The sequence below is a fragment of the Phalacrocorax carbo genome, chromosome 2 (genome assembly GCF_963921805.1).
Source record: "Phalacrocorax carbo chromosome 2, bPhaCar2.1, whole genome shotgun sequence".
In the NCBI taxonomy this organism is placed as follows: Eukaryota; Metazoa; Chordata; class Aves; order Suliformes; family Phalacrocoracidae; genus Phalacrocorax; species Phalacrocorax carbo.
In genome coordinates this window covers 141,672,435-141,700,430 of record NC_087514.1, presented here as the reverse complement: position 1 = coordinate 141,700,430, position 27,996 = coordinate 141,672,435, and the positions used below count along the sequence as shown (strand labels likewise).

At 36.8% G+C, this 27,996-nt stretch overlaps 1 protein-coding gene across 1 annotated transcript in view; it reads left to right on the top strand.

The window, feature by feature from the left end:
• VPS50 (VPS50 subunit of EARP/GARPII complex) overlaps nt 1-27,996 on the top strand; it is a 97,652-nt gene that overhangs the window by 21,295 nt on the left and 48,361 nt on the right. The window contains exons 9-16 of the mRNA XM_064444614.1: nt 1,954-2,036; nt 6,935-6,977; nt 10,366-10,464; nt 13,623-13,763; nt 18,301-18,436; nt 26,009-26,106; nt 26,860-26,954; nt 27,590-27,688. Coding sequence (XP_064300684.1) covers nt 1,954-2,036; nt 6,935-6,977; nt 10,366-10,464; nt 13,623-13,763; nt 18,301-18,436; nt 26,009-26,106; nt 26,860-26,954; nt 27,590-27,688 — 794 coding nt within the window. The remainder of the gene's footprint in view (nt 1-1,953; nt 2,037-6,934; nt 6,978-10,365; nt 10,465-13,622; nt 13,764-18,300; nt 18,437-26,008; nt 26,107-26,859; nt 26,955-27,589; nt 27,689-27,996) is intronic.

Sequence of the window (27,996 nt, the reverse complement as noted above, 5' to 3'; positions counted from 1 at the left end):
ATGCAGGCCATGACACTGAGAGTTTTACTGATACAGTATATATACTGCCTAAAAATGCAGTAGGCACCACACAGAGCAAAAAGAAGATCTTGTCTTAAGGTGATTAATTGTATGAAAAACAGCTTCAGGATTTTATTGACAGCTATATTTTAATCATGCAGTGTAACAATTTTGGCTTGCTACTTTGCCAAATATTTACAACTAATACTGGATGGAACATCATTACGATAATACATAGATACTAAATTTGGAAATTGAGTCTTAATAATTGTAACTCTTAAGATTCTTTGAGTTTAATTCCATCTTGGGTAATATACCTTGTCTCAGTACACTTTCTTATTCTTTACCAAGTAAGAATGTATTAATTTACAGGCTACATAAACATTGCCTTCTGCTCAGTAAGTCCTGTACAATGATTAAGCTTTCATTTCTGTACTGTATTTTGTTGCACAGGAAATCAGCTCTTCACTGTCTACTGGTAGGAGTTGTCTTGAGACAGAGGTGTGGGTGTTGCGTTCACACACAGACACTAATGTCTGATTATCATAACTGGCCAGTGATTCGTAAACATTGAGGGCTGGCAAAGTGCCGTTTTAGAGCTGTGCTCAGTGTCTGCTCCCACTAAGGTATCCCAGATATTGGCCAATTTCTTGTCTTTAGTCCAATAAGAAGTTAGAAGCTTGGAATATGCATGAGAGCTATTAGTAGCCATTCACAGAGGAACATTTGGATAGGGTTCCCAATTAAAAAAAGACCAGACATGAAGCTATAATAACTTACGAGGGTGAGCTGCATCTGGAATATATTAGTCATGTATGTTATGCAAGCAGGCTTTCTTATCAGAGCTGTTAGACTTCTTGGAACAAGTGCCAGCTTTTCAGTGGAGAAGGATGCAAAGAGCTGTAAATGCAGCAATCATTTTAGACCAATGTACTGTTCTGTTTTCATCTAATTGATAATGTGTTCGGGTTTTTTTTGTGTGTTTTTAGCTAAACTTGATCCGCATTAGAATGCTGCTGTTAAAATGAATTTCATTTCAGAAACTCTTTTATGATAATAGCTGAATATAAATTGCCCTTGTGTTTTTACTCTTCAATCAATGACTTTGAAATCCCAGTAACAGCTTTGCATTTGAGCTCTCTGTAACATGTAGTATAACAGATGTAATTAGGACAGAAAAGGGAAGCTTTTAGGTATTAGGGAGGGTTTTCCTGCCTTAAAGAGCCTTTCTGGCTAGTAGTTATACCCAAGGCACTGCCCATTTCTGTTGGCAAGATGCTGGGGATTTACATTTTTGTGTGTATCTTTTTGTTCCAGTTTTGTCCTGGCATCCTGTGTACTTCCTGATTGATCTGTCTACCTATTGGATATTATTATAAATTAACACAATATTTCCAGATTTTTCTTCTGAAGTATGTTCTTTTTGTCCTGTGGCCTTATGTGAGACAGTTGTCTTTAAATTCACTTCCAATTAGCTATATAATGTGTCAAATTAAATAGTGTATATTTGGGCATAATGTTGGAGTGTCTCCATTGTCTCTTTTCAGGTTTGTAAACTATGGCAACAGCCTGACAGTGCCTGAACTTACCTCTTTTCTTGTTCGTGAATAGATCGTATTGTATTAACAAAGGTTTGGAAGTTAACAGGGAAGATGTTAGTTGTTTTGTAATAAAAACTTTGATATGTTTTGTATGAATGCATAAGACAAAAAACCAGCAAGTCATTTGATTAAAGTAATGTAATACATAATGTTTTCAGGTGTTCTATTTCTAAACTGGTTGCACATTAAGTTCTGCAATAGACAGTGATTAATTTCCTTTAACCTTACTGTATAGATATGAGAGGCAAAATATTTTGTTCTTAATGTTTATACATAAGCATGTAAGCTAAAATGGGTGTTGCAGTGTTTCCTTCAAAAGCCAAATTGGCTTTCCATTGTATTTTATCCTAAGGAAGAGGACTATCCAGGAGCTATTCAGCTGTGCTTGGAATGCCAGAAAGCTGCCAGCACTTTCAAACACTACAGTTGTATAAGGTAAGGTGGCATTATGCAGATTTCAGTTTCTGTATGATTTTATTTGTAAATGGTATAAAATAGTGATCATTAATTCTTATTCTCTAAAGCAGCTTTGAATGAAATTTAATTTTCTCCTTAGAAGAGTAAAATTTAGATATTCATAAAAGGATAAACATCCTCAGTAGTTTCTCCCCTCCCTGTCCCGCTGCTAACCAGTCTTCACAGTCATAACGCTATATAATCTATGCTTGGACTATGTAATTGTTTTACAACAGTTGTAGTATGTTGGCGGGAAAACTTTCAGTTAAGACTGAATTATAACTGTGCTGCAACCTGCAGCTTAGAGATACCTGAGCTAATTATTTAATAAGCAAGTTTATATTCTGAAATTAATTTACCTACAGCAAGATGGCTCATGGAGGATAACTTACCCTGATCATTGGCAATGAAATTAGCAAGTGCAGAGCTTCATGCAGTCATGGAGAAATTGCTTTCAGAACCAGAACTAATTTGAATATCTGCAATGCTTAGCTTGGAAAGGCTTGATGTTTCCATATCTTCTTAGAAAGAAAAAATAATTAGTTAAACATTAAGTTCAAAGTCATAATAGATATGATAATAAAGGAGTAAAATGAAGTGAATTTTGATGTTTCATCCAGTAGGATGATCATCAGATTAATTAGATTTTCTTTTTGTGTTATTTTTCGTTAGAATTTTAAATTGGTGGGTAGAATTCTGCCATTGTTTGATCTCCTGTCAGAATGCACTCTGACTTAGCAGGGCCAAAATCTATGAAAACACGTTTTGCTTCCCTTTGTCCTCTAAATGTATGCTTTGTTGCAACTTCAGAGTAATTGCCCATAATCCTCAATTTCAGTTTAGAGTCTGCTTTTGAGGAGGTGGTGTTTCAGCATCTGAAGATGCACCAAAAAAGTGTATAAAGTTAGAAATTCTGCCTGGAAATAAGCCCCTGTATTCTGAAGTCAGATTTCAAAGCTGCTTTTTGCTTTAATTTTAGTTCCATAAAACTTCCATGTGGATATTAATTGACTGTACAGCCAACATTTGCCTACATATATTAAATTTTTGAATCCATTCCTTAAATAGTAGTCAATGAAAACTATTTATTGGAATGAGGAAGAATGACTGTGGTTTCCCTCAGTCCTTGACAATTTAGTTGTTGAGAAGCAGGATGACTCCTGCTTTTGCTTTGCTTGACTCTACTTTCTGTAGAGAGACGGGTCTTGCAGTTTTCCATACCTGTGGCCCATTTAGTCCGTTCAGTCTGCTCTCCTTAGTATTTATTGCTCTTCTAGAAGCTCTGTGGCTCCAAACATAAATCTGATTTATTCTGCGTATCTCCTGCACTTTTTTCTTTTGGAGAATTTAGCAACATCTCTTCAGCTTGAAAAGGCAGCTTGGCTTCTTAGAACCTTGCAGTGCTCATCTGGAAAAGAGATTTAGGTTAAATTACACAGTTTCTATGACTTAAATTCTGTTTTGTGTGAATGATAAAGTTTCTGCTTAATGTTGATTCACTTCAAGCTTTCATTGCAGCTTCAAAATTTATCTCCACTACACTATGTCCGGTATAGCAAAATTTGGAATTGAAACTAACAGTTCACATTTTTGCCATTTGTAATATTTAACTGCAAAGGCATACTATTTTAAATCTGCTAGCATACTGACAAGATATCCTTGCATCCAAGAACATGGTTTCTTGAAAGAAAGGATGATGACAGAAAAAATCATCAATGCTTCTTTATTCTGAGTGCTTTGAGCTTGTTTTTTTCATTTTGAGAGCAGAATGACGTTCTAGCTGTAAATCCCAGCCCCAGTGCATACATTTCAGTGTCTGTGCACTGTTTTTCTTGCAGAAGTCAGAAAGAATATGTATTGCATGGAATAATGTCTCACTAGCAGGGGATTGGGCTAAACAAACATATCTTTTGCATTTCTGTTTAGGACTGCAATAAAAAAAAGCTAGTGGAGAAACAGGCATGTACTAGCATTTATAATGTGCTTATATGAGACATCACCTCTGTATCTTACCATGAAATTTTCACAGTATCCATTTGATTGTCCACTGTCCACATGACAAGAATCAGTGCCTTACTTTGTAAAATCATTCTTCACATTTTTCTTGCTAGGTGGTGGTAGGAGTTGGGTATAGCTCTTAAACAGCAGGGAATTTAAACTTTTCTGTGAGGAGTATAATTTTTAATTTTGGTGTATACATAATCTGAAGAGGCAAGCACTTCACCTTCCTTGCTAAGACTTCTTTGGTTTTAAGGGTGGCTTCTCATCCTCCTTTGAAATAATGGTCTGGATGTCTAGTATTTTTATTCTCCGTTGTCCTCTTCCTAGGGAATGTTTGCATTTTTGTTTAAAAACATAAAGTATTTTGCCTTCTGCTTGTTTATCTTTCTGATGTGAGTAGACTGCCTTGTAAAACCTGTAGGAAAATGTGTCAGATAATAGGTTGACTCTGTTTATTGCATTTGGGTCAAAATGTTACCTCTGTTTATATTGCAGTAATGTGCCTTCTACAGATGTCCTAATTTAGATTTGTATGGATGAGGATGCAAAAAAAAAAGACTTCTAATATGTTTTTTATGAATGAAATTAATGCCTTGAATTAAATTCTCAATTATGGTAAATGGGCTTTTATAATAATCATGTCACCATCATGTCCAACCACTACCTTTATAATTCTGGCTTAGAAAATATGTACAAATTTAGCTGGACACTGCATTTCTAAATTTTCACTTCAATACTTGATGAAAGTTACTTCCCTTATCAAATTTTGTGATCATACCTTCTTTTGCTAAATTAGTTAGCATAAATGTAGGCTGTATTCTTGCAAACATCTCCATATATCATAGCTTGGTTGAATAAATAAACTATGAATTTGTGTATTTAAAATTGGTGCCTGAGCCCTTGCTGGAATGGGAAGACAGCGCTGTCACAGGGGTTGCACTAAATAGTGGGGGTAAGGAACACTTGGCAGTTTTACCTTACCCGTGTTTCATGTGGAACAAGATCATTTGAATTCCTCCCCATCCTCCTCTCCAGGAAGAAAAGAAATATACACCATTCCAGAATAGCCCTGATCTTGGGGCGTTTGGTGGGAATTGTGACATGAGGGCTGAGCTCCTATGTCACCAGGTGACTGCAAACTGAGACTTGCCTGGCATTAAGAATAGTGGAAACAAGGAACTAGTTTTCATGAGTATGCAGATGAGATTAATCAAATGTGATCACCTGCAGTAATCAAGAAATGGAAGTTTTTCAGCCCTACGTTGCAGTAGTTGAGTAAGTTCTTCATGTGTGTGTGACTGTGTAAGTTGCCTGGCTGAGGTGAAGAATCCCTGTGTGTATTTAATTTAATTAGAAAAGGTGATGAAATGCTATATTAGGAGCACGTTGTTCATGACATTTGTTTGAAAGGAATCATAGCCTGGTGTTTATATGGTACCTGCTACCATTAGGAGTGTTGTGAATTTTCACAGGACTTAGAGCAGTACAATTGCTTAATTTGTTCAGTCTCTGCAGAGACTACCTGTGTGTTGCATCAGGTTTTTTGCTAATGTCAGCAGCTTCTATATTTTAGACCAGTTAATTTCAACGTGTAAACCAACTGTATGTTTATACACAGGGGGTGATGGTCTATGCTGTACCTAGTTCTAAAGATGGAAAGGAGTGATTCTGTGGACACAGCAAGGTTCTAACTCTTGTTCTAATGTCTTCTTGCTAGCTAAAAGAACTGGAGTAACAGGAAATGCTCATAATCTCAGCAGGAGGTGTAGTAACCTGAAATTGTTATGGAGTCTTTTCTGTGTGAAGGCTTGTTGCTTGTGGAGAAGCAACAAAGAAAGATTGACTACTCAATTTAGTGTTTAATGCCAGCTCTTTCTGATGCAGTTTTTTCTGTTTAAACCTTTGTTTGGAGGATGTTGTATCCAGGTTATCTAGCAGAACGAAAAAAGGAGGTGTGATGGGTGTATCATTTAAGTGGAGTGAACCGGGTAGGAAAGCTAGAACCTATCTTTTGATAGTTAACGTAGGCCCCTTAAGAGAAGATTCAGAGCACAGAAGTAAGTTGTCTAAAATGAGGTATGGTGATTATCCCATGGACAATCTGTGCTTTCCGTGCTTGAAGAGAATATCCTCCATATTTCTTGGTTGCTTTGACCCTTCCAGACAAAAACACAGTAGTCATATTTTGTGTCTTATTTTTCTCGCTGGTGCTCTGAAATTTTTAAAGCTGATTGTTGGAAAGGAGCAGTTGTGCCTTTCTTCATCCTAAATAGTTTCTCTTGTGGTAGCTATTTTTGTTAATCTTTCTATACCAAATATACCTCAGAGAAGTGAAATTATTGTCTTGCACAACTTTCAGAAAATCTTTTTAAGCTTAAGTTCTTTTTTTTCCTATAGCGTTTCTGTACAGGGTTCCTGAGCAGCAAATAGAAGTTACTATACCATAGTTTGCAAAGACTTCACAGCCCTGACCTTTCTGGGTATGTGTTCTGCTGTAGACCACAGTGCCAAATCACAGCAGTTACAGCACCATTTTCTTGGGGGTTGGGAATGTCTCTGAATGCTTGGCTAAATCCTGGTAGGATGGGGTCTTGTCTGGGCCCTCTTAACACTGTCGCATTATAAACCTAGGAGAATGTGCTGCTGCTACAGATATTTTAATTCGAAGTGTTAGGAATATTGCAAATGGCTGTGGTAAGTGCCTTTCAGTAGTAACGGTAGCGTGGTGATGCTAGTCTGACACAGTAACAGGAGGTTAATGATTTATGATAAATTATTGTGGCTCTGTAGCAGGCAAATATGTTTTTTGGAAACAAATTTGGTGTGAAATGTTAATATGATCAGCAGTTTTAAACAGTTTTTTCTTTCATTAATAGTGAGTTGAATTCAAAACTGCAAGACACCTTGGAACAAATAGAGGTAAGAATTAATATATTGCTGTTTAGTGTTTGTTAGTATTTAACCTCTAGATACTAGAGCTTTCTAATACAATGTTATTAGCAATTACAGAATGTGCAGGTTTCCTTCAAATACTGTCTTTGGAATGCTATAGCCACTGCTCTTAATGTAGACTTTCGTGCTGCAATCAACCTAAATGCTCTATAATATGTTGTCAAACTTGTGTGCCCAGCTTACTAATTGTGCCCACTTTAAGTGGTAATGTGAATCCTTCCCACAGGCTACAGTTCCTCACAAACTGCTCCAGTGCGGGTCCCTTCGTCAGGATGCAGTCCTTCAGGAACAGACTGCTCCAGCGTGCGGCCCCCATGGGGTCAAAAGGCCTGCCAGCAAATCTGCTCCAGTGTGGGCTCCTCTTTCCGCAGGTCCGCAGGTCCTGCCAGGAGCCTGCTCCAGTGTGGGCTTCCCACGGGGTCACAGCCTCCTTCAGGCATTCACCTGCTTCTGTGTGGGGTCCTCCATGTGCTGCAGGTGGATATCTGCTCCACTGTTAACCTCCATGGGCTGCAGGGGAATCTCTCCTCCACTGCCTGGAGCACCTCCTTGCCTTCCTTTACTGACCTTGGTGCCCGCAGAGTTGTTCCTCTCACACATTCTCATTCCTCTCTCCAGCTGCAATTGCTGTTGTGCAGTTTTTCCCCCCTTCTTAAGTGTTATTCCAACGGTGCTACAACTGTTGCTGATGGGCTCAGCCTTGGCCAGCGGCAGGTCCACCTTGGAGCCGGCTGGCACTGGCTTTGTTGGACATGGGGGAAGCTTCTAGCAGCTTCTCAAAGAAGCCACCCCTGTGGCCCCCACACTACTAAAACCTTGCCACTCAAACCCAATATGCTCCATTACTAGGTAATTTTGAACTGGAACTTGGCAAGCTTTTTTATAAGAAGTCTAGTAAGGTACTTATGTATATGTAGTGCATGAGTGTATGTAATGCCTACATATGTAATGCATAGCAGGAAACTGATTTGTCTATCCCAGCAGCTCTCTATGCCTCTGGTCATGTGCTCTTTAGAAAGTCAGATTAGTGCATGTACCTCATTATTTAATTCCCTGTACAGTTAAGAACTTTGTTACAAATTTCTGTCATTTATTCCATTGTACTTCTGCTTTCTTCCAAAGCTTTTTTTTTTTTTTGTTCTTTTACTCTTTCGCTGATAAATAATCTATTCAGAGCATGGCTGGCTCTAACGAACTAATGAAATGACTGTTTTCTTCTTACCCTCACATAGGCTAGCCATTAAACTAATGTTTTTGTTTTAATATCACTCAGCTTGCATTTCTATTGCTTTCATTTACTTGCCATTTATTCCTTGTGAGCAAACATTGATGTTGCTTAAAAGGAGACATGCATCTTCACTTCCTTCCAGTAACAGCTTTGCAGAGTAAATTCTGCTTGTACTAAAACATGGTAACGTGTGCCATGTTGATTGGTGAAAGCAATTCACAGCTAGCTAAATAATCATATTCAAGATTTTTATTTATTACTTGTGAATTTATAGAAATATATTATTTTCCTCGCAAAGATGGGTGCTAGGTGGTAACTCCAGAAAGTGTTGGGTTGATGGTTGGACTTGATGATCTTAGTGGTCTTTTCCAACCTTAATGATTCTATGATTCTATGACAGTATCTTACTTTCTACTGAAATTATGTCTATGCATATAGGAGAAATGTAAGTCTTCCTGAGGTTCCCAGAGTGTTCCTGTGAAATATATGCTTTAGTTAGTATACAATCATATTCTGCTAATTAATATTTTAATAATAAGTCTTCTCATTAGTTGAGTGCCTCTGCTTATGTCCATTCCTTTTTTCTTTTTTTTTTTTTTGTATTTTCTTCTTGAAGTTTAGGTTTTAACATTGACCTTACCTCTATACTATGTTACAAATAAAATGCAAGGTGGCTATAGCAGAAGGAACCATTGAAAAACGGAGCTGGAAAGTTTAATGTGCTCTGTGTTTGAGCTCTGTTCATGGGCAGTTTGATATCCCTGTTTCTCTCTTTGTTCAGCTGTTCTGCATAAAATGAGAGAAGGGAAAAAACATTTTTTTAAACCAGTGTAAGGCTGAAATTCAAATTGCTGAGTAACCTTGTAAAGGTTCAGAACTTCTTTAGGTTCCTTGTTCTTTTACCATTTTGCTTTGGAAAAAATGTACTTTTAAATTGTATTCTGGTCTCCTTTTTTGTGCTTAAAGAAAATATTGATGTGCTTAAAAAAACCAACAAAACGAAACACACCCCTCCCAAACACAACAGCAACACCCCCCTCTACCCCCCCACCCCCAACCTCTAAGATTAAAATCCATAAATATTTTGTGGCTAATGAAGTAATGCATGAAAATTTTCCAGTGGAGTCAGTAAAAGAACATAACGACTGAACAACCATCTCTTGTGGTTTCTATATGCAAGAGTAAGACTACATTGCAAGATACTTAAATAATACAAATTGAAGTGGCTTTAGTGACTAGCAAGGAGAGAAAATATCTGCAAGCTGTGCATGTTATCATATCTTATTGATCCGTTTTCTCTTCCTGCATAGTTGATTGAAAACAACTAGTTAGGCTGTGTGTCTCTGAATATATTACAGTGTCTAAGTAAGAATTATGTTATTAAGCTACATGGTCAAATTCTTGGAAGCTTTATTAGTTAGTCATTAAGTATATGATCCTATTAGTTTTTTTTCATTCAGTGTACACAGTGGATGAACTTAATTTATTGCAAAGCTGTTCAATAGGCTCAGACACAGCTCTGATGGCAGAACTACTAATTGTGTCTGTGTTTTCTTTGTTTTTCTCCTATGGTACTGATCATTGTATCACTGGTATAGTACTCCATAAATGACTTATTTAACAATGAATTTTTAAGTTGGGTAGTGTTAATTCCATTTAGTAGGTGGCAGTCAGAAGGTTAAGTAGTCTATAATTGGATTGCTTGAGCTGAAACACCTGTGGAGCATTTTAGTTTTTTTCCCCAAATCTGGGTTTTTCTTAGGAGTGGGAGTAGACCAAGTTATAAATCCAAGCTTTCCCATATTGGGGTGCTAGACCTTCTCAGAGTAAACATCTCTCTGAATTTGACTTCAGCAAAGTAGTGTACTTTTTACTGTGCTTGTTCTTGGAAACGGTGGAACTGTTTGGCTGACAGAAATTTCAGGCTGAAGTACTTTAGGCTGCAAGAAGTAATATTTGAGCACCTCAGAATAGTCTGGTAATGTACAGTCTTGGCTGCTTTACAAGCACAATTATCAGATTGTTTAAATAAACATCTCTTCCTCACTTGCTATTGTTTACAGTAATGTATTACTTGGCCTGTTTTTATTTAGTGTTTAATACTATTTTTTTCCTTCATTTATATAGGAACAATTGGACGTAGCACTCTCCAAAATATGCAAGAACTTTGATATCAATCATTATACAAAAGTTCAGCAGGCTTACAGGCTGCTTGGAAAAACACAGGTTAGTACTCATCTGAGTAAGTCCAAAGAACAGTGGTGTAACAGCATGAAGCTTTGAGTACGGTGACAGAAATTTATTTTCCTAATTGTTGTGGTTTAACCCCAGCTGGCAGCTAAGCCCCATGCAGCTGCTCGCTCACTCCCCCATGGTGGGATGGGGGAGAGGCTTGGAAGAGTAAAAGTGAGAAAACTTATGTGTTGAGATAAAGACAGTTTAATAGGTAAAGCATAACACCCACACACAGGCAAAGCAAAACAAGGAATTCATTCACTCCTTCCCATCGGCAGGCAGGCGTTCAGCCACCTCCAGGAAAGCAGGGCTCCATCACGTGTAATGGTTACTTTTGGGAAAACAAATGCCATCATTCTGAATGTCCCCCCTTCCTGCTTCTTCTTCCAGCTTCATGTGCTGAGCATATGGTATGGAGTCAGCTGTCCCAGCCCTGTCCCCTCCCTGCAACTTGTGCCCCCCCAGCCTGCTCACTGGTGGGGTGAGAGGCAGAAAAGGCCTTGACTCCGTGTAAGCACTGCTCAGCAGTAGCTAGAACATGCCCAGGTTACCAACACTGTTTTCAGCACAAATCCAAAACATAGCCCCATACTAGCCACTATGGAGACAATTAACTCTATCCCAGCTGAAACCAGCACACTAATGCTGATGAATCTTGCTGAGTATACAAAGGCTTTTATAACGCTCAGATAATTTTAACAGTACTTGCTAAAGGTAAACTGTGTATTACTGTAACGTAGCTTTTTGGACATGGTATAACTGTAGCAGTTCCATATTTCAGCTCTGTTTATAATGCTATTTGCATTATTAATACATTATACAATATAATATATTAATAATTTTATTTGAATATGTGAGTACTATTTTTCATAGCTAGGTCATGTTACTGAGTTGTGCACAACCTGTACCTTGTGTGTGTGCTTCCCATTTATATTGTACTTGAATGCGACAGGAATGAAGATGTGAGGAGATATTTTTTTGGCACCAAAATATGACACAAGGCATGTCAAACCTATACTGTGGACAAGTCCTGAAAGTTACATCCCTGCGTGCCTAGAGCCTCTTTTTATGTAAATAGGAGTAGGTCTAAACTCTCCAATAGGATGTAGTTCGTGCGCTGCTTTGAGGCTGAGGATGGTTTCTCTGGGAGGGTGGTGAACCCGTTTCCTTCTGAAGCAGATATGAAGCATGGGGCTAGTACCAAGCTCCTGTGAAGTAAAGAGGGGTAAGAAGACCTGGAGGGGAAGAAGTCCTGGAGGCATCTTTTGTCTGTGACCAGTGTTCATAACATAGTGAGGCTAAACATGGTGGTGCCAGTCTAGCAAAGATGTTTTGCTTAGAGAAGAGCTTTAGTTGCTAAAGATCACCTCAAAGTGCCGGGCCCCTGGTGAAGAGAGAAGAACCCCATTCGTTCTTTATTGTGCTTGGGTTTTTTTTTTAGTGTTGTTTCCCAGTATTCGGAAGCATGTCTGATGTTAGAAGGCCTTTTTAAAAAGTTTTAATTTATTTTCGCTTATTGTTTCTTTCTAATTAGCACCTTTCTAGCAAAGTTGTGTTCTTTTTCCACGGCTTGGCTGTGGCAACTGTGTGGCTCTGCAGCAGGATAGAAATGGATTTCTCTTCCCATACTTCAACAATGTGCAGAATTATTGGAGTGCCTAAAGAATGTAACTGAAAATCAGGCGAGAAGATTAGACTTTTCCGTTGTTAGTGCATTGTATGCATTTCTTTATTTACTGAACAAAAGTAGATATAGTACATTCACTGCTCTGAAGTCTAGTGCATATGTTGAATCTAGATCATGATATGTTGAGAAAGGCAGATTATTTTTTTGTTGGAGAGGAATGAAGTTTCTGAACCAAACAAAAGTGCTCTTTATTACTGCATGGTTTTGCCCGCTGTGTTCCCGTGATACAGGGACTTGTTTCTGACATTCTTTTTATTCCTATTAAAGTATCTATTTTGAACTTGTCCTGAAAAGAATTTAGTTGCATCATTATTGAAATATCTCCCATTTTCGCCCCTCCTCATTAAACAAAATGACAAGAACCTTCAGTGTCTTCAGTACTTTTCATGTTTTCATTTTTCATTCTGTTTTCTTTGGCTAATTCAAGTTAGGGCTAGCTGCAGAAGATCAGTTATTTGTGATAGCACTGAAGCAGAATTGCTTGTTCATTTCTTCTGGGGGTAATTGAGTTCTCAGCTCTTGTCAGTAGCTAAGAATGTCAAATAGCAAGTAATGAAACTGACCATTTTCAGATCTGCAGGGCCTGAGAACTTCATTCCGGCTTATCAAATAATTTTTTTTAATCAATTCTTATATACCATATATACCAATTCTTAGCATATATTGAAATGGTGAGAAAATTCAGTGTCTGAAATGGACTAATTATGTCTAGTTATGTACAGTTTATTAGCAAAGGATCAGGGAAACAGCCTGACCTGAACCTCAGGCATGGTTATGGCAGAACTTTTATGCTATGTAGTCATTAATATTTAGTACAGGTACTGATATTTTTCGTTCCTGAAAAAAAGTAAGTTTTGTTAAACAAATGTCATATTTAGTTTTTATTGCAAAGAGGGTTTTTCTAAGAAATTTATTTATGTGATGTGCATACCTTTCTCTAACACTTAATCCTACTTTATATTCTTCAAGGAAGAACTCGGTTTGGTAGGTGGATGTATTGAATACTTTGCAATTGTGGTTTCAGCTTTATTAATTGCAAAGGAAATATTTTAATTTAGTTGGAAGTGTTTCCAGTGGGAAACACATCACTGGTCTGAACTCATTTAGTTTTGATATCAGTGGGTTGGGAGGGTAAATGAATGAATGAGTAAATTCTATAATTAAACATATTATATAACATGTAAAATTAATATTTACTAGTGATAATGTAAAAAAATCTTGGTGAGTTATAGAAGGAAGACAGCAGGGGAAACTGATTTTACTGGTAATACCTGAACTTTCTTGCGTTACCATATTGTAATATTGCCAAGTTGTATGGTTAGGTATTTTTGAAACAGAGATTGGAGGCCATGCTTACAAGCCTCCTGAGTTCAGTACTGAAAAAGACTTAGACTAAAACACTATGGTGTATGAAAAGTTGAATTTTACTATTTTTGATTTTATGTTATCCCTTTCCTTTCAGACAGCGATGGACCAGTTACATATGCACTTCACTCAAGCCATTCACAACACTGTGTTTCAAGTAGTCCTTGGATATGTGGAGCTGTGTGCAGGAAACACAGACACCAAGTTTCAGAAGTTACAGTACAAAGACCTCTGTACAGTATGTAATTCTTGCATATAAGTATATTTTTAGTCTGAATTTTTCCGCTGTTGTAAGTGTACTGTATGCGAGTAGGGCCTTAGTTATTAAGATAATCCTGCAGCTACTATAGTTTCTTAATACAACTCATAGGCTAGTTGAGAGATTGGTTATTCACAACTTAATGCTGGTTTTGATTGCACTAAATGTTAGCACTTTGGAGTTAGTGCACACACCATCTAAATATATGTGAAGAACTAAATCATAGGTTACAAACAGGAGATTAAGATTTCAGAACTCCCATGTCTTCAGTGTAATACACATTTCAGCAGTATTCACATCTTTCGTAATATTGCATTTCCGTAAGGATTCTTGTAAAGATATTAACTTAATAGGAGTAATGGGAACACTCCAAACTTTGTATCAGATTCATTGCACTTTTCGTATCAAGATAAGGGACAGCGGTAATATTGAGATGCAAAAGCCTGACGTTAGGCAGCTCACGGACTGGCATAACAGTATATTTTCCTCTAGTATAGATTTTAGGTGCAGTTTCTTGCATGTGTTTATTTTGTTTGGTTTTTTTTTTTAATGTTGTTAGAATGAATTACTGTATTTTGAGTAGTATTTTTAGTTCACTCTTTAATTCTTTCACTTGTGATCTTACTGTTACACCCTGAGAAATTTTCTTAAACTTCTGTGGTGAGGAGAGTGTGCGTTAGATATTTTAGGTAGTTGTAACACTGATTTAAAACTTGAAAATATGTTTCTGTCTCAAATGTTCTTTGTTTATTTCGGTCACAGACTGAACTGTCATCATACTTCATCAACTCACCCACCCCATCAATTGAAATTTATTAAATTGAAGTACAGTCACAGGATATTCGTATTCTGATCCACTTTGCTCTTTCACTTCTCAGATCTCCTGGGATTGTGTAGTTTCAACTAGTAAACAATACATCTGCTTTGAAAACCATTTCATTGTGAAGAGGTCCCCCTTTGACTTAACAGGCTTACATAATCTAGGAGCCTTCATATGAGCGGAAGTGGATTATGAAAAATTAATTTATTGGGAGTAATTGACATAAGTATTAATGACAGAATGAGTAAGGTTCCAGATAGGTTGTATTTGCACTTCACTGAGATGAATTCTAGCTGAAGAAAGCCAGCAAACCCTGATGGCTGTTCTCCAGACTGCAGCCCTTTCATACTTTTGCTTTAAGCCTTCAGAGGGTGTTTTTGTTTTAATTTCGTAGTTTCTAATGCACTTTTCATGTGAGTTTTCCTTCATACTTCTACATGCCCTTCAGTATTATTTCTCATTCTTTGCTAATATTTATGATATTAAGCCCCATTTGTTTACATTTACAAGTAGTACTACTGAACTTCTCCTGGCATCTTCTAAAATACAGGTTGTGTGCTGCTGTTAATCCTTACCCTTTACAGTGCAGAAGGATCTTCCAGATCACTGGAAATATCGTATTTTGTAATACACAGAAAGAGAGTGGCTTTAACTGTGTGGTTACAAAATTATTACCTCTTTATTTCTACTTGATTTTCCTTCTGCAGAACCCTAATGAGATGCACCTTTAGTTATGTGAGCCTGCAATAGCTGGAATCTGGCAGGCTGTATAAAGGAAGGTACCTACACTTTAGGACTGTAATGTACTACGAATACTGCAGTGATTTCCTTGAAATGTATTGATTTTAAAAAAATTTTTCATTACTTTCTCGATAACAATTAGGTATTTAGGGACAGGCTGCAAATGGGAAGTTTTGTTCTTTGTAACGAACCATGCTGTTCAGTGTCAGTTGTTACCTGGTGCAGTGCATTTGTGAAAATCAGAGTGCTGAATAAGCTGAACTATCCTAGTAATTCCATTTCTAACTTTCCATAGAAAAAAAATACTGACAGATTTTCATCTCTTGTGTTCAGTTGTCAGGGAATAAAATGTTTAAGACTAAAATATGAGCCTTCTTTCTCCTTATCTGGTTCCAGTGAGAACCCTCTTCAATGTATCTACACTGTTAAGCCAGGATGCTCTTAACATGTAAGTGGTTATGGAGTGCTTACCATAATTAAACAATGAAAGTCATACAAAATTGAAGTTTTCTTTTTTGGGCAGTTCTTCTGTTGTGTGTTTCTAAAAATCTTTCTATATGAACTCATTTAACTCATTTCCATTTTACATTGGTAGTGGGGGACTATGGTGGGGTTTTTTTGCTTTGTTTTAATTTTTGTTTGTTTCTTCTCTGGAAGTCAGATGCTGGATTTTATAATAGTGTGGGTTCTTTTTTAAAAGAATAATGTTTTCAGTAATTCTTAGCCATTTATGTAGGTGATGTGCCTGTGCACTCTGAGTCACTATTTCCTTGTTGAGCATTTCTTTTCCTAGTGATATGCCATGCTGTTACATCCTTTCTTTTTTTAAATACTGCTGGAGTAGGGGAGAGTTTGCCTGCTTCATCCTGAAGTTTTGATTTTCTTTATTCTAGCATAAGTTCAGAGAAAATCAGTTGTTTACTTCCGTAGTCTAAATGGGATTATCTTGGTATTTAGTAAGTGATCCTTTCTTCCTGGCCGCCTGGAAGCCAGTATGTCTTCAAGTGTAGTGATCTGCACAACCAAAGTTTAGATTTTATAGCTACTAAGAGCCCTGAGATACAGTAAGAGTAACATTTCTGATGACTTGGCAGAGAAAATTGCTGAAACAGCTGTTGAAATGGTAGGGAAACGTTGTTTAAATGATAAACTTACCACCCTATTTTGTTCTATCGTTAACAAACGTGTAGTATTTGAGATTAAAGTTTCTCAATAATGCAGTCAGTAATAGATATCAACTCTCCAATTAAAAGGTGTTTTAGAAAAAAAAATCAGTATTCTCAATTGTTATTTTTTTTATGCACCAAGAACTTAACTTTTTTTTTTTTTTGTTGGTGTGTCCTGAATGCATAATTTATATCCTTGAGGCAGCTCTGGTTCGATAGGGAACAGAACCAGAATAATAATTCATTTAAAAAAAAAAAACAAGCAAAACAAAAAGACATAATGATTAATATGAGGCCTCCAGATACTTTTGCTAATGAAATCTATTAATGCTAAAAAACAGTTTTTGTGAGCCCTTAATCATAAACAAGATGTAGAAAAATATGGCTTGGGTGGTATGTGCAACTGCCAGGAGCATTACTGAAGCTTAGAAAGCAAGGGAACATGATTAAATAGAAAGTAAAGACAAGCAAAGACAAAGTTTATATAGATATATATATTTTTTAAGCCGAAAGTTGAAAAATAGAAGGGGTGGAGGTGATGCATCTGCATTTGCAAAGAAACCTGTCTGGTCTAACGTTTATTATCCAACAAACGTTATATTCAAGCTTACCGAGGTTTTGTTGCAATTCATTGCTCGGGAATGATGCTCTGTGTTTAGAAAGCCACAGTTATATCAGTGGGTGAGGATGCAATTCAGAAGCAATTGATTGCTTTAAGTGATTGCTCTATAGAATCCATGGCTGATTATTTTGGTGGTTATGTTGGTATCACTGTTGCAGAAGCTGTTACTGTTTTTGAAGTTTTGTTGTAACTGTAATGCCAAAGCTTTCATATCAACTTGGATATACATTTTTGGGTTAGCATGTAAAAGCTAACTAGCGTTGCAGAACTCAACTGTGGACACTGAAGTAGCAATGGGGAAGTATGACCTGTTTTCTAGAACAGTGTAGTTTGAAGTGTTAATTTCCAAACTTCACTGAGCACCTTTAAATAATAAAGTAATTGAAAACACATTTGTGCAACTGGACTTTGTCCTTTTTTTATAAGCTGGGAGACTGTGCTTCTTCACAGCAAGTGAGGCGAGGGTGACTTAACATTGACACTCAGATAAGCAATATATTTTAGAGTCTTCTCTTTACCGAGCAAGACCCCTTCTCAAATTCATCCCTTTACCTTCAATCTCACCTTAGATATTTCTACTGTGTATCTCTTTCTCTGATGAAATTGTTACTCTTCACCTAATGAATAACTTAAATCACAATGGCTCTTTGGAGCAGGGTGGATCAGGGAGGTGGGACAGCTCCCATCTAAGTTTGTTTTTAAACTATTTTATTATACAGCGTTTAATCTTATGGGGCGTCAGCCAGGATGGCTTATTATGTACTACTGAAGTACAAGTATCTATCACTGAACTGATGCAGTGTCTGCATGGCACAGGGGTGGCTGCATCCCTCTGGTGGTGGGATGTGCTGACCATTAGGCTGTGTGGCTTTACTTCTGTATCTACCTTGCTGTTCCATAAATATGAGGTGGTTAATACACGGGCCAATTTAAAAAAAAAAAAGAAAAAAGAAAAGATTCTAACAAATAAACTTTGTACTTTTAGACAACATTTGATAAGTCAACTAAAACCCAGTATTCATCAGCTCTCAAGTACTTTTGTAAAAGAAATATATACACCAAGCACCTCAGCTGTATGAATATGGAGGCTTTTGTATGGTTTCTTGTGCCTCTGCAAAAAATGAACACAATTGTTAAGTTTCACAATATTATTTTGTTTTTCTGTAGCATATTACATCAGACAGTTACATTCCATGCCTTGCTGATCTCTGCAAAGCCCTCTGGGAAGTCATGCTCAGTTACTACCGAACGATGCAGTGGCATGCGAATCATGACCAAGATGAGGCAGCAGCGGTGTCTTCTGGTAAGAAACTGTTCTGGAAATTAAACTTCTGATATTTGGAAATAACTTTTCTGATGCTCAAGTTGTTAATTTGTGTGTTGGTACCTTTGTGGTCTTGACTTGGTGCCTTCAACATTATTGCTTATAGTGTGCAGTAAGGACTTAAATAATCACTGGATTTTTGTAGTCTTCAGGGTAAGGTTCATTGTTTGATGAATACATGTATGTGCTGTTATTACAGATGTAAACACTTTTATTTTAAACAGTGCTTATTGTTGAGTTGGAAGTCAGCTGTGGTAGATGAATACAAAATCTGAGGATTTTTCCCTTTAATATAGAACCAATATGAAATTTTAGATTTTTTTGATCGTTGTTGAAATTTTCATTGCATATTAAGCATAGCAGATTGTGATACTAGGAAAAGTGACTGAAACAATAGGGAATGAATCTGTTGTAAATCTGTTGGTGGATTTCCTGAAAATCACAATATCCTGAATGTTCTATGTATGTGATCTATACTAGTGAATCCATCATAAGATACGGTCACAGTTTCCGTGATGACCTTACAGAAAAAGGAAAACATTCATCTTGAAGTATAATTTTGGTTGTCTTTTATTGTTGTTCCAGTTTGTGATTTTTAGGACAGAAGCACAAAACCTTTTTCTATTGTCTAGTCCTCCTAAGTACATTTTGATGGGCATATTCTAAATTGATATAAAATGTCTGAAGACAGACTTTTTTTCCACAGTAACCCAAGATGTTTGTGTTTGGCAGAGGGCAAAGTGTGCAATTTACAATATTAAGATTTATGCAAAACTCCTATTTATTTGAATCCAAGAGGGTTGCTCTTTTGCTACTGAAAAGGAGGCTTCTGTCAAAGGACAAGGACTGTAGGAGAGCTGCTAAAGTGATTCCTCCTTGTCTGAATTGCATAAAACTTGTGTCCTTTACATCAGGTTTATTACAGATTTTAAGTCTTAAAAGGAATGAAATTTTTGCTAATTTACATGTGTTCCTACTTTAAATTTGAAAAATTAATGAAAACATTTTTTTTTGAGTGTCCTTCCTGTATCGTGTGGAATCTTAAAAAGAGAAAAAGTCAACCTCTTAAAGCTGTTATTTCAGCTGAAAGTTTTTCAGGTATATCAGAATTAAAATTAAAAACAGTTCCCCGTAGTGTGGTTACTTGTGATATACTGAAGAAAGAAAGTAATTTGCACTGGAAAACCTTTTGAAGGAGCCGTTAAGCCTAATAAAGTGGTATATTCAGTCACATGAGTAATCTTAAATGCATTGCTTCTTAAATGCATGCCAGAGTGTTTTGGTATGTTTACTACTAATCCACTAAATCTTCTGTCACTCATCCTGGAGTTTCTGGAGATGTTGTGGCCTAGCTGTAATGTACAACTAGAATATATATGAGCTACTGAACCGCTTTTTCAAATACCTCAGCAACGATAAAGCACACAAAAGGGAATTTCACAAGTATAATTTAATTTCAGAGGGACTATAAATATCTACCAAATTTTTTTTCCTAAAAGTCATTGCTCATGCTTTAGTAATTATTAAATCTGTACATGGAAGTCTCACTCCATATTTATTGATTTAATAGTTGTGGTATGTGCTAAAGCCAAAGAGTAAAATTCCTGTAGGAAGGGCAGGTATGTCAGAAGGAACCATGGAGGCAGTTCAGGACACCATGCTAAAATTTTCCATCAGTTAAACCCCACAGACTGGAGCAATAGAAGAAGCAGTCTTAACTGTTTTATGTGTATCTGGCTTTTATAGTTTTGAGAACTCAAAGCTATCCCACTATTTTTCTCTCATTCTGCCTGTTAATGTCAGCTGTCTTACAAAGTACCTTATATGGGTCAAGGGACTCGATCTCAGGGCACAAACCCAGCTGTAGAAGTGAGAAGCTGGACTTAGAAGACATATATTACATATATAATTACATAGCTCTTTCTATTTGAATAGTGAAGCTTATCCAAAATAAGTCCTGCATGGATTATGGAAAGGAGGTTGCACTTCATCTAGATCGTGTCTCACGTATTTGTGATTATTAGTGCCTGTTACAGATGTTAAAATGTACTTTGCATAACTTGTAAATAATTGCCCTTCTGCATTTCTGAGGAAAGAGGTGTGTCTGCTTTATATTATTATTAAATATTCTGCTGCTTTGTGTTCTGAAAATTAGTCTAGTTTGAGACTGAAGAGCAAGATGGAATAGAAAATACTTTCACAACAGGATTTTTGTTGTTTGGAACGTTTCTAGGAGAGACTCTTTGAGATTGAGGCTCCCCCCCGACCCCGCCCCAGAACTGAGTTCAGAATTTACAGTTCTTTCAGTTATAGTGTGGACTGGTCTTTGGGGATTACTTTTTTTAAGATCAATTAAACTCTTGGAATAAACTAGATGGAAACAGATAATTATCTCTAGATTTAAACGCAATCCTAAAATTTTTTAAAGCATGAGATGTATTTTAGTACCTTTTATGAGTAGGAACTACTAATGAGATTTAGTTTGCTGAAGCGTTATAACAGAGTAGCAGTAAATCATACTGAAATGTATAGTATCAATAATATGAATAGGTATGAATCATCAGTAATAACAGTTAACTAATTGCTCTAATAATATACTGTTGGAAAGATAGAATCAAGTGCATGAAGTGACTTCTATGCCACATTTAATGAACTGCTACTTATTCTGTGATTTTGTTGTTTGTATAGTAAACAGCAAGTTGCTATGATATGGTTTTCATCCCTGAAAATAAACTACTTACAGGAAAACTTTCCATTGCATCATTGATCATGGTTGAAGCATTGTTTGTGTGTGTAGTATAGAACCAAAGGAAAAAAAAAAGTTTTAAAGGGACCTGTGCAGGTCATTTTTGTCTTCCCTGCTTGAAGCAGGGAAGTAAACTTTGAAGTAAACTTCAAAGTTGCATTGGTTTGTGCAAAGCCCTGTCTGGTTCAGCTGTATTTTCACATACCATAAAATTTACTGTGACTTTGATGTAATTCACATGTATTCCTGAGACACTAATTTAACAGAAGAACTGAAACTAAGCAGTGAAATGATCACTACAGCATTTAAACTCCTGATTTCACAAATGTAATCCCAGTTGCAACAGTTGTTACCAACTGTAATAGATTCAGTGAAAAGCAAGATGATGATGACAAAAGATGTAAACTTGATTTCAACCATTTTAATTTTCAAAACATTTGATTTATAATATTGCATAAATTCTGTGTAAGACCTGCCTGGTATTCAAAGAACGAAGCTAGAGGACAGTGATTTGATTGATTTCTTTTTTCTTTTTTTTTCTCTGCCTAGTGAGGATTAAACAAATATCTTTTATGACTGAAGGCTGCCTTTATGAATCTTGGAGAAATACTGAAAACCTGAAAAATTACTGTATCAGACATCCATAAGAATAACTCCTGGATGCTTCTGATTATTATTTTTATGTGAAATGATGAATATTTGTGTACTCTGCTACCTGTTCCAAATTCTTAAACATGAAAAGTGTAAATGCTGTAGACCTTTGTCCAATCCTTGATTTTTCTTCAAGGAAATTATCCTAAATTAATATGTTTGCATTTGTGAAATTATCAGTAGTAGAGTTCATTAAAAGACTGGAAACATGACTGGCCATAAACCAAGAGCACTAGGAGATTGCCAGAGAGAATATTGTGTGGATTTTTATTGAACAATAGGACCCATATGACTCTGTCCAACCGTTCCTTCATAAACGGCAGTTTGTGAGGACAAGGACTGTGGTCTTAATCTTGTGAACAGGTCAAAGATACTGACTCATTTAGGCTTGGCTTCACTCTGCAGAAGTGTAGAAGAGAGGAGGTTGCAGAAACTTCTAAAGAGTGTGCTGTGACTAAGATAGCTGGTTTTGTTTACTCATACATTCAGAGAAAGGATAAATCTCCTTAGTGTTTCTCTAGTTGGCTTATTCTTCCTGTTTATATTTTGTTTAATCTTCCATGATAAAACACTTTTGAAAATGCATTTGTCAGTATTATTGCTTTCAGGAGAAGAGGAGCATATTTAGATACAGTTACTAAATTATAATTTATGTAGACAGTAGCTAATATTTGTTTTATGATTCTTCTTTCATAAGGAAAATTTTCTTTGAGTGCCCTGCAACAGTAGATATAGTATGAATTATGTTTGAGTCTTGTTTTCACATCAAGCAGGCTTTTATCGTCTCATTTTGAGTAATTAGGGTAAATTCTCAGTCCACCTGCAAAAGCAGTCTTGATGACTTTAAACAGGAAGGAGTTGAACACAGCTTTTCAGCCTTGGAAAAAATGAATATCTATCCTTAATACAAGCCCAAATTCCAGAATATATTTTATTATGTTTTCAACTGAATAGTTCCTCCTCACAATTAAAAACACAGAGCTCGTACATACTGACTGCATGCAGTATTGTACTGTTCTGTATTCCTGATGTCTAGCCTCATGGGCAGACTAATTTTAACTTAACTGGCCTGAAGATTCTTCTTGGTGGTGTTCATATGCTCACTATCATAATCCCTGGCTTGCAGATGAACCTCCCTCAGTGCTTGATAAAGATCATAATTTAATAACATGCCCACACACACTAAATAGCTCCCCTTGAAAGAAATAAAGCAAGGCCAGCATCCTTCTCAGTAACCATATTCCCCACATTTGCTTAATTTAAATGGAGCTACGGGTGTTGAAGGTTTCATATTTTTGATGTTCCTATTATGCTTATGTATTATATAAGCATTCATATCATAGGTAATATAATACATATATTTAGAATAAATTTTATTTTTTTTATTTACATGGGAAATGCAAATAGTTCTTGTTTTGAGACACATGCTTTAAAAAAGTTCAAAGCAGAAAACAGAGGGTTGATGGGGAGAAGGAAGGTGTATGTCAGCTCTTCTACTTACAGACCACCTGGCCTAGGACAGGGAGTATGAGGCACTGGTAAACGCTAATTAGGATTAGTGATTGTTACAGAAGGAAACTCTGCTCACTTAACAGTGAGCACTGGATGATCTGAGGAAAATATGGAAAGAACATGGTCAGACTCTGCTGTGCTCTTTTGTATTTTGGTTTAATTGAATTGTCAGTATCTGATAGCAGTCATAGCCATTCTTGTTCAGTGGATGACTCTTTCCTTCCTCCTCTTAAATATGCAGTAGTCCAGACGATGCTGCAGAGGTCTGTTCTGCACACATCTGAAAAGGTTGATTAAAGTTTTGTATCTGGCTTCCCATTCCTTACTGGGCTCATTAGTAAGATGCTCACAGTATTTACACAATATTCATCTAGACTGCCTGGTCTGGATTCAGGGCAAGGCTTTCCATGCAAAGAGCATTTTTTTTGTTGACAAAAAATTTCTTAGTGCTGGGAAATGAAGGGCAGATGTAGGTTCTTTATGGTTCTGAACTCTTCTTCAGTAGATAGCAAAATAAGACATGAAAAGTCTCTACTCTCTCTGAAAGTGAAATGAAGCCAGGAGGCTTTCTGGAAGAACTGTGGAGCCTAGTAATGAAAAACTGCAAAGGTCAGTCAGGAGTAGCTCAACCTGTGGCTCTCATAGCATGTTACCATCTAAGGAACACTATTGTGGCAGGGATTCAGTATGCAGGTGGTGTTTTTGTCCTTGCTAGTTTTGAATGACCATGTAAAATCCTATCCCTGCATTGATAAACTCCTGACTGAAAAGCTGCTGGAGCTGCACCTGAGCCATCTGGCGGCATCACACAGTTTAACAGCTGAACATGCTTCACAGCTTTAGTGCTGTTACCCTGTGTGGAAGCTGCGTATAATCCCACTGAGGCAGTTCAGTCCATAGCCTTGGATCACTTCCAAATTCCTTGCTGAGATTAGAAATATTTTTTTCCTTTTTCCCCCCCAAAACAGCGTGCTATGCTATAGCCAAGATACTACTGCCAGTTGTTGAGGAGCTGTTAAACTTTCTACTCTTGCATTTACTTTCCTGTTTGTATTATAGCAGTGATGTATCTACCTGGTCATGAAGTTCAACAGGTTAAAAAATAATGTAATCTAAGTTAAATTATTATTATGTTAGACATGGCCTAGTCTCTTAGACGTGTCCTGTTGCTTTCCAGATAGGCCCAAATTATAGATAGGGACTGTCTTTCCCATGACATCATAAGAAACCTTTTTTTCCTCTCTTTTTTTCCCTCCAGTTCCCTCTCTGGATTTCTTTTGAATCTGGGCTTTGTGCTGCCTATTCCTGTGAAGCCTAGGCAGCAGGCATGAGACACTGATGTGTGTGCAGAATGATAGCTTGGGGCTGCATGGAGGTTTTTGAGAGGAAATGCTGGAATCAAGGAAAGAAATAGCTTTGAGTTGGGAGTCTGTGTGTGGAGGTAGAGAGATGAGACCATCTGGGCCAGGAACAAGGGAGTGAATAGTCTTCTCAAGTACTGAAAAGTAGTTGGAGGTTGCAGAAAATATGGAAAGACAGGTCTGAGCTGCATGGCAATGCTGGGGTACTACAGGCAATCTTCTCTCCTCTGTGTTTACAACCTCTTGAGTAAAGGAGTAGAAGGAGAGCTGTAGCTTTGTAATATTCCAGTGTAATATTTTATGTGAATTTTTACCTTTCATGTCAAATCACTAAATGGTTTGGGCTTTAAAGGACATGCATAGTTTTTCTCCTTGGCAGGAACACTAGAGCTTTCTTCTCATGGGGAAATTTTGTGCATATAGTCTGGTTAAGACAGAGCTTTCTTGTGGTCAGTCATAGGCTGTGAAACAAATTGCATGACACTGTGCCATCACAGACTGCAAGCGTAACCACAACTGTATGCTCACAAACTACATATAAAATATTACCTTCTCTTTTTTAAAATGGAAATAAAATATATTTCCTTCATGGAGAGAGAGAGGAACACATACAGGAGTCATTTAGCATCCATTACAGTGCTTTTTTGGAAAGTGATCCAGTGCTGCGGGAATGAAGATTTAGTATTAAATAAAGTTATTTGGAAGAATGAAAGATACCTGATTATGTGATTGACATTATTTCATGCATGAGCATAGATTAGTGTGAGGGAAAAAAAAAAAAAAGAAAAAAGTGTGCTATATTGTTTGCATAGTTCATGGAAAAAGTTTCAGTAATTTTCCTGACAGTTGCAGATGGAATTTACTGGGGCAGAAAGTTTAAAATCTTGCTTCTGAAATTTTTAAGTTAATGATTCTTGTTCACAAAGATAGACTGTCTTAGAGAATCTTGTTGCAGAGGATAAGCAGTGGTCGCTTCAGCATTCAACTTAATCTTTTGTGTTTGAAATATCAGTATCTGTTACTCTCATCTTTTTTTAGTTTTTACTGAATAGGGTATCTTGCTTACATAAAAGCAATCAGAAGCTCTCCTGGTCTGACTTAGCATGTAATATTTATATGTGCTTTATTCATTTCCTTTCAAAAGTTTAGAGCAATGGAGCTCTTCTGGAGTTTGCATAATGGATAATATGATAATGACTAAGGCAGAAGTTTCATTATGAGTAGAAAACTAGGATACATTTCAATGCTTTTGGAAATATCTGCAATAACTTTCACCTTCAGTTTCAGATGGCAGCAATGTGATTGGAACTGAAGAGAACAGTTTTGACCGCAGCTATGTAAAAAAGAAATTGGAACATGGACTTTCACGAATATGGCAGGTATGTTTGTGGTTTGTTTTTTTTTTTTCCCCTAAAGTATTTATCTCCGTGCCCTCCGCAGTATTAATTACAGTTATGTTCATATTGATCGTCTTAAAGAAATGTCTCCAAGGTTTTTTTAAGTGATCTGTTTTGAGCTAAATATATAGAAACCATGGAAATATAATTTACGTAACTCCAGTTACTACTTGGTCGCTATGCTTACAAACTCAGTCAAGATACCAAAGCATATAACATGACTTTCAGCCTAATTCCACTTCTCCCTATCTGTGTGCTGACCCACAATCTATTTTCTTCTTGTGTGGTTTTCTTTGTTAGCACAGTCATACTGCTTTATTTTTCTGGTATAACCATAGCTATGGAGAACCTGAAATCTTGTGAACGTGCCTGGTTTCACAGTGTTCCTGGTCTGACTGCTGGATTAGTTTGATGTGCAGTGAGACCCCAAATGTATGATGAAAAACCTGCATATCTTTTCCATGGCTGAATTGTAATTCAGAGCTCTGTTCTTGCAGTGACAATAAAGCATCTAGGATTGACCTTGTGTTATAGAGTGTTAAAGAAACTGATCATAATATTAATTTAGAAAGTCAATGAGACATTATTCATGTTACAGAAAATGGAGTCCTACTCTAAATCTCAAAAAGAATTTGTAAGTGCAAATAAACCAAAAAGTGCTAATGAACCAGGCATCTGAGCCTTCACCTTTTGTCTTTAATGTATTAAGTACATAAAAACTTGTTTGTTTTATAGGATGTTCAGCTGAAAGTGAAAACATACCTCCTGGGAACAGATCTGTCTAACTTCAAATATGACGACTTCATATTTGTACTTGATGTTATCAGCAGGTATACTGATGTGGTCATAAGGCGACTTAATACATGTCCACAAACTTGAACTCTGATAAGACAGCACAGTTAATTAAGGCTGATATTTACATTCTGATGCCAACTTTGTTGACATCTACTGATAGTTTGAAGAGCACTTCTTTATGTGGGAGTTTATGAGAATGTACTCGGGAGAAGGTAGCATAAATCGCTTTGCTGCTCAAGTAGTACTTAAGTGTGATATGATTTCAGTATTGTCCACCTTTAAGATTTCAGATGTGCAGGTCTGACAGTTTTGATGTTTCTAAAAGCTTTTAGAGGGACTCTCAGTCAAGTGCAGTAAACTACTGTGGTACTGCTAACCTGTACAGTATTATATAATTCTATTTTGGTAATAAAATGATGGATTCAGACTGTAAGCTGTACAGTTTGCTATGCATAATGGGATCTCAAAAAGACATTTGTTTATGGCTCGTTATGATAGGATTTGGAGGGAAGTGACACATGGACTTTGGAATGAGTGAAGTATTTGTAACACATTGGTGCTCTGCTTTTATGGAGATATATATACACTCAGTAATGGTTGAAGCTTGTAATTCAGGGTGGAACAGCAGTATTAATAAATCAATAAATATTTCTAAACTTTTTTGTTATAGGCTGATGCAAGTTGGAGAAGAATTTTGTGGCAGTAAGTCTGAAGTTTTGCAAGAATCTATCAGAAAACAAAGTGTTAACTATTTCAAAACATACCACAGGTGAGACTGCTATATGTGTAGTGGATGAATCTAATGGCATTTATTTTTGTTTGGTCTAACTTTAAATGCTTTCCAAAGGAATTGTGCTGTGTAATGTTCCTGCATTGACATTGACAGACAGTGGGATATGTTTCATGATGACAGCAGGGCTCTGAACCCTGGAGAAAAGGAGAGGATGGAGAAGCCTTTGCTTCTGTTATGATTGTGGAAAACACTAGTTCTACAGCAGCAAGCCAGATTTCAAAGATGAAGAACTTCAATGTAGATTTTTAGTAGTTTTTACAGCTGCCTCTTAATCTGTCTCCTGG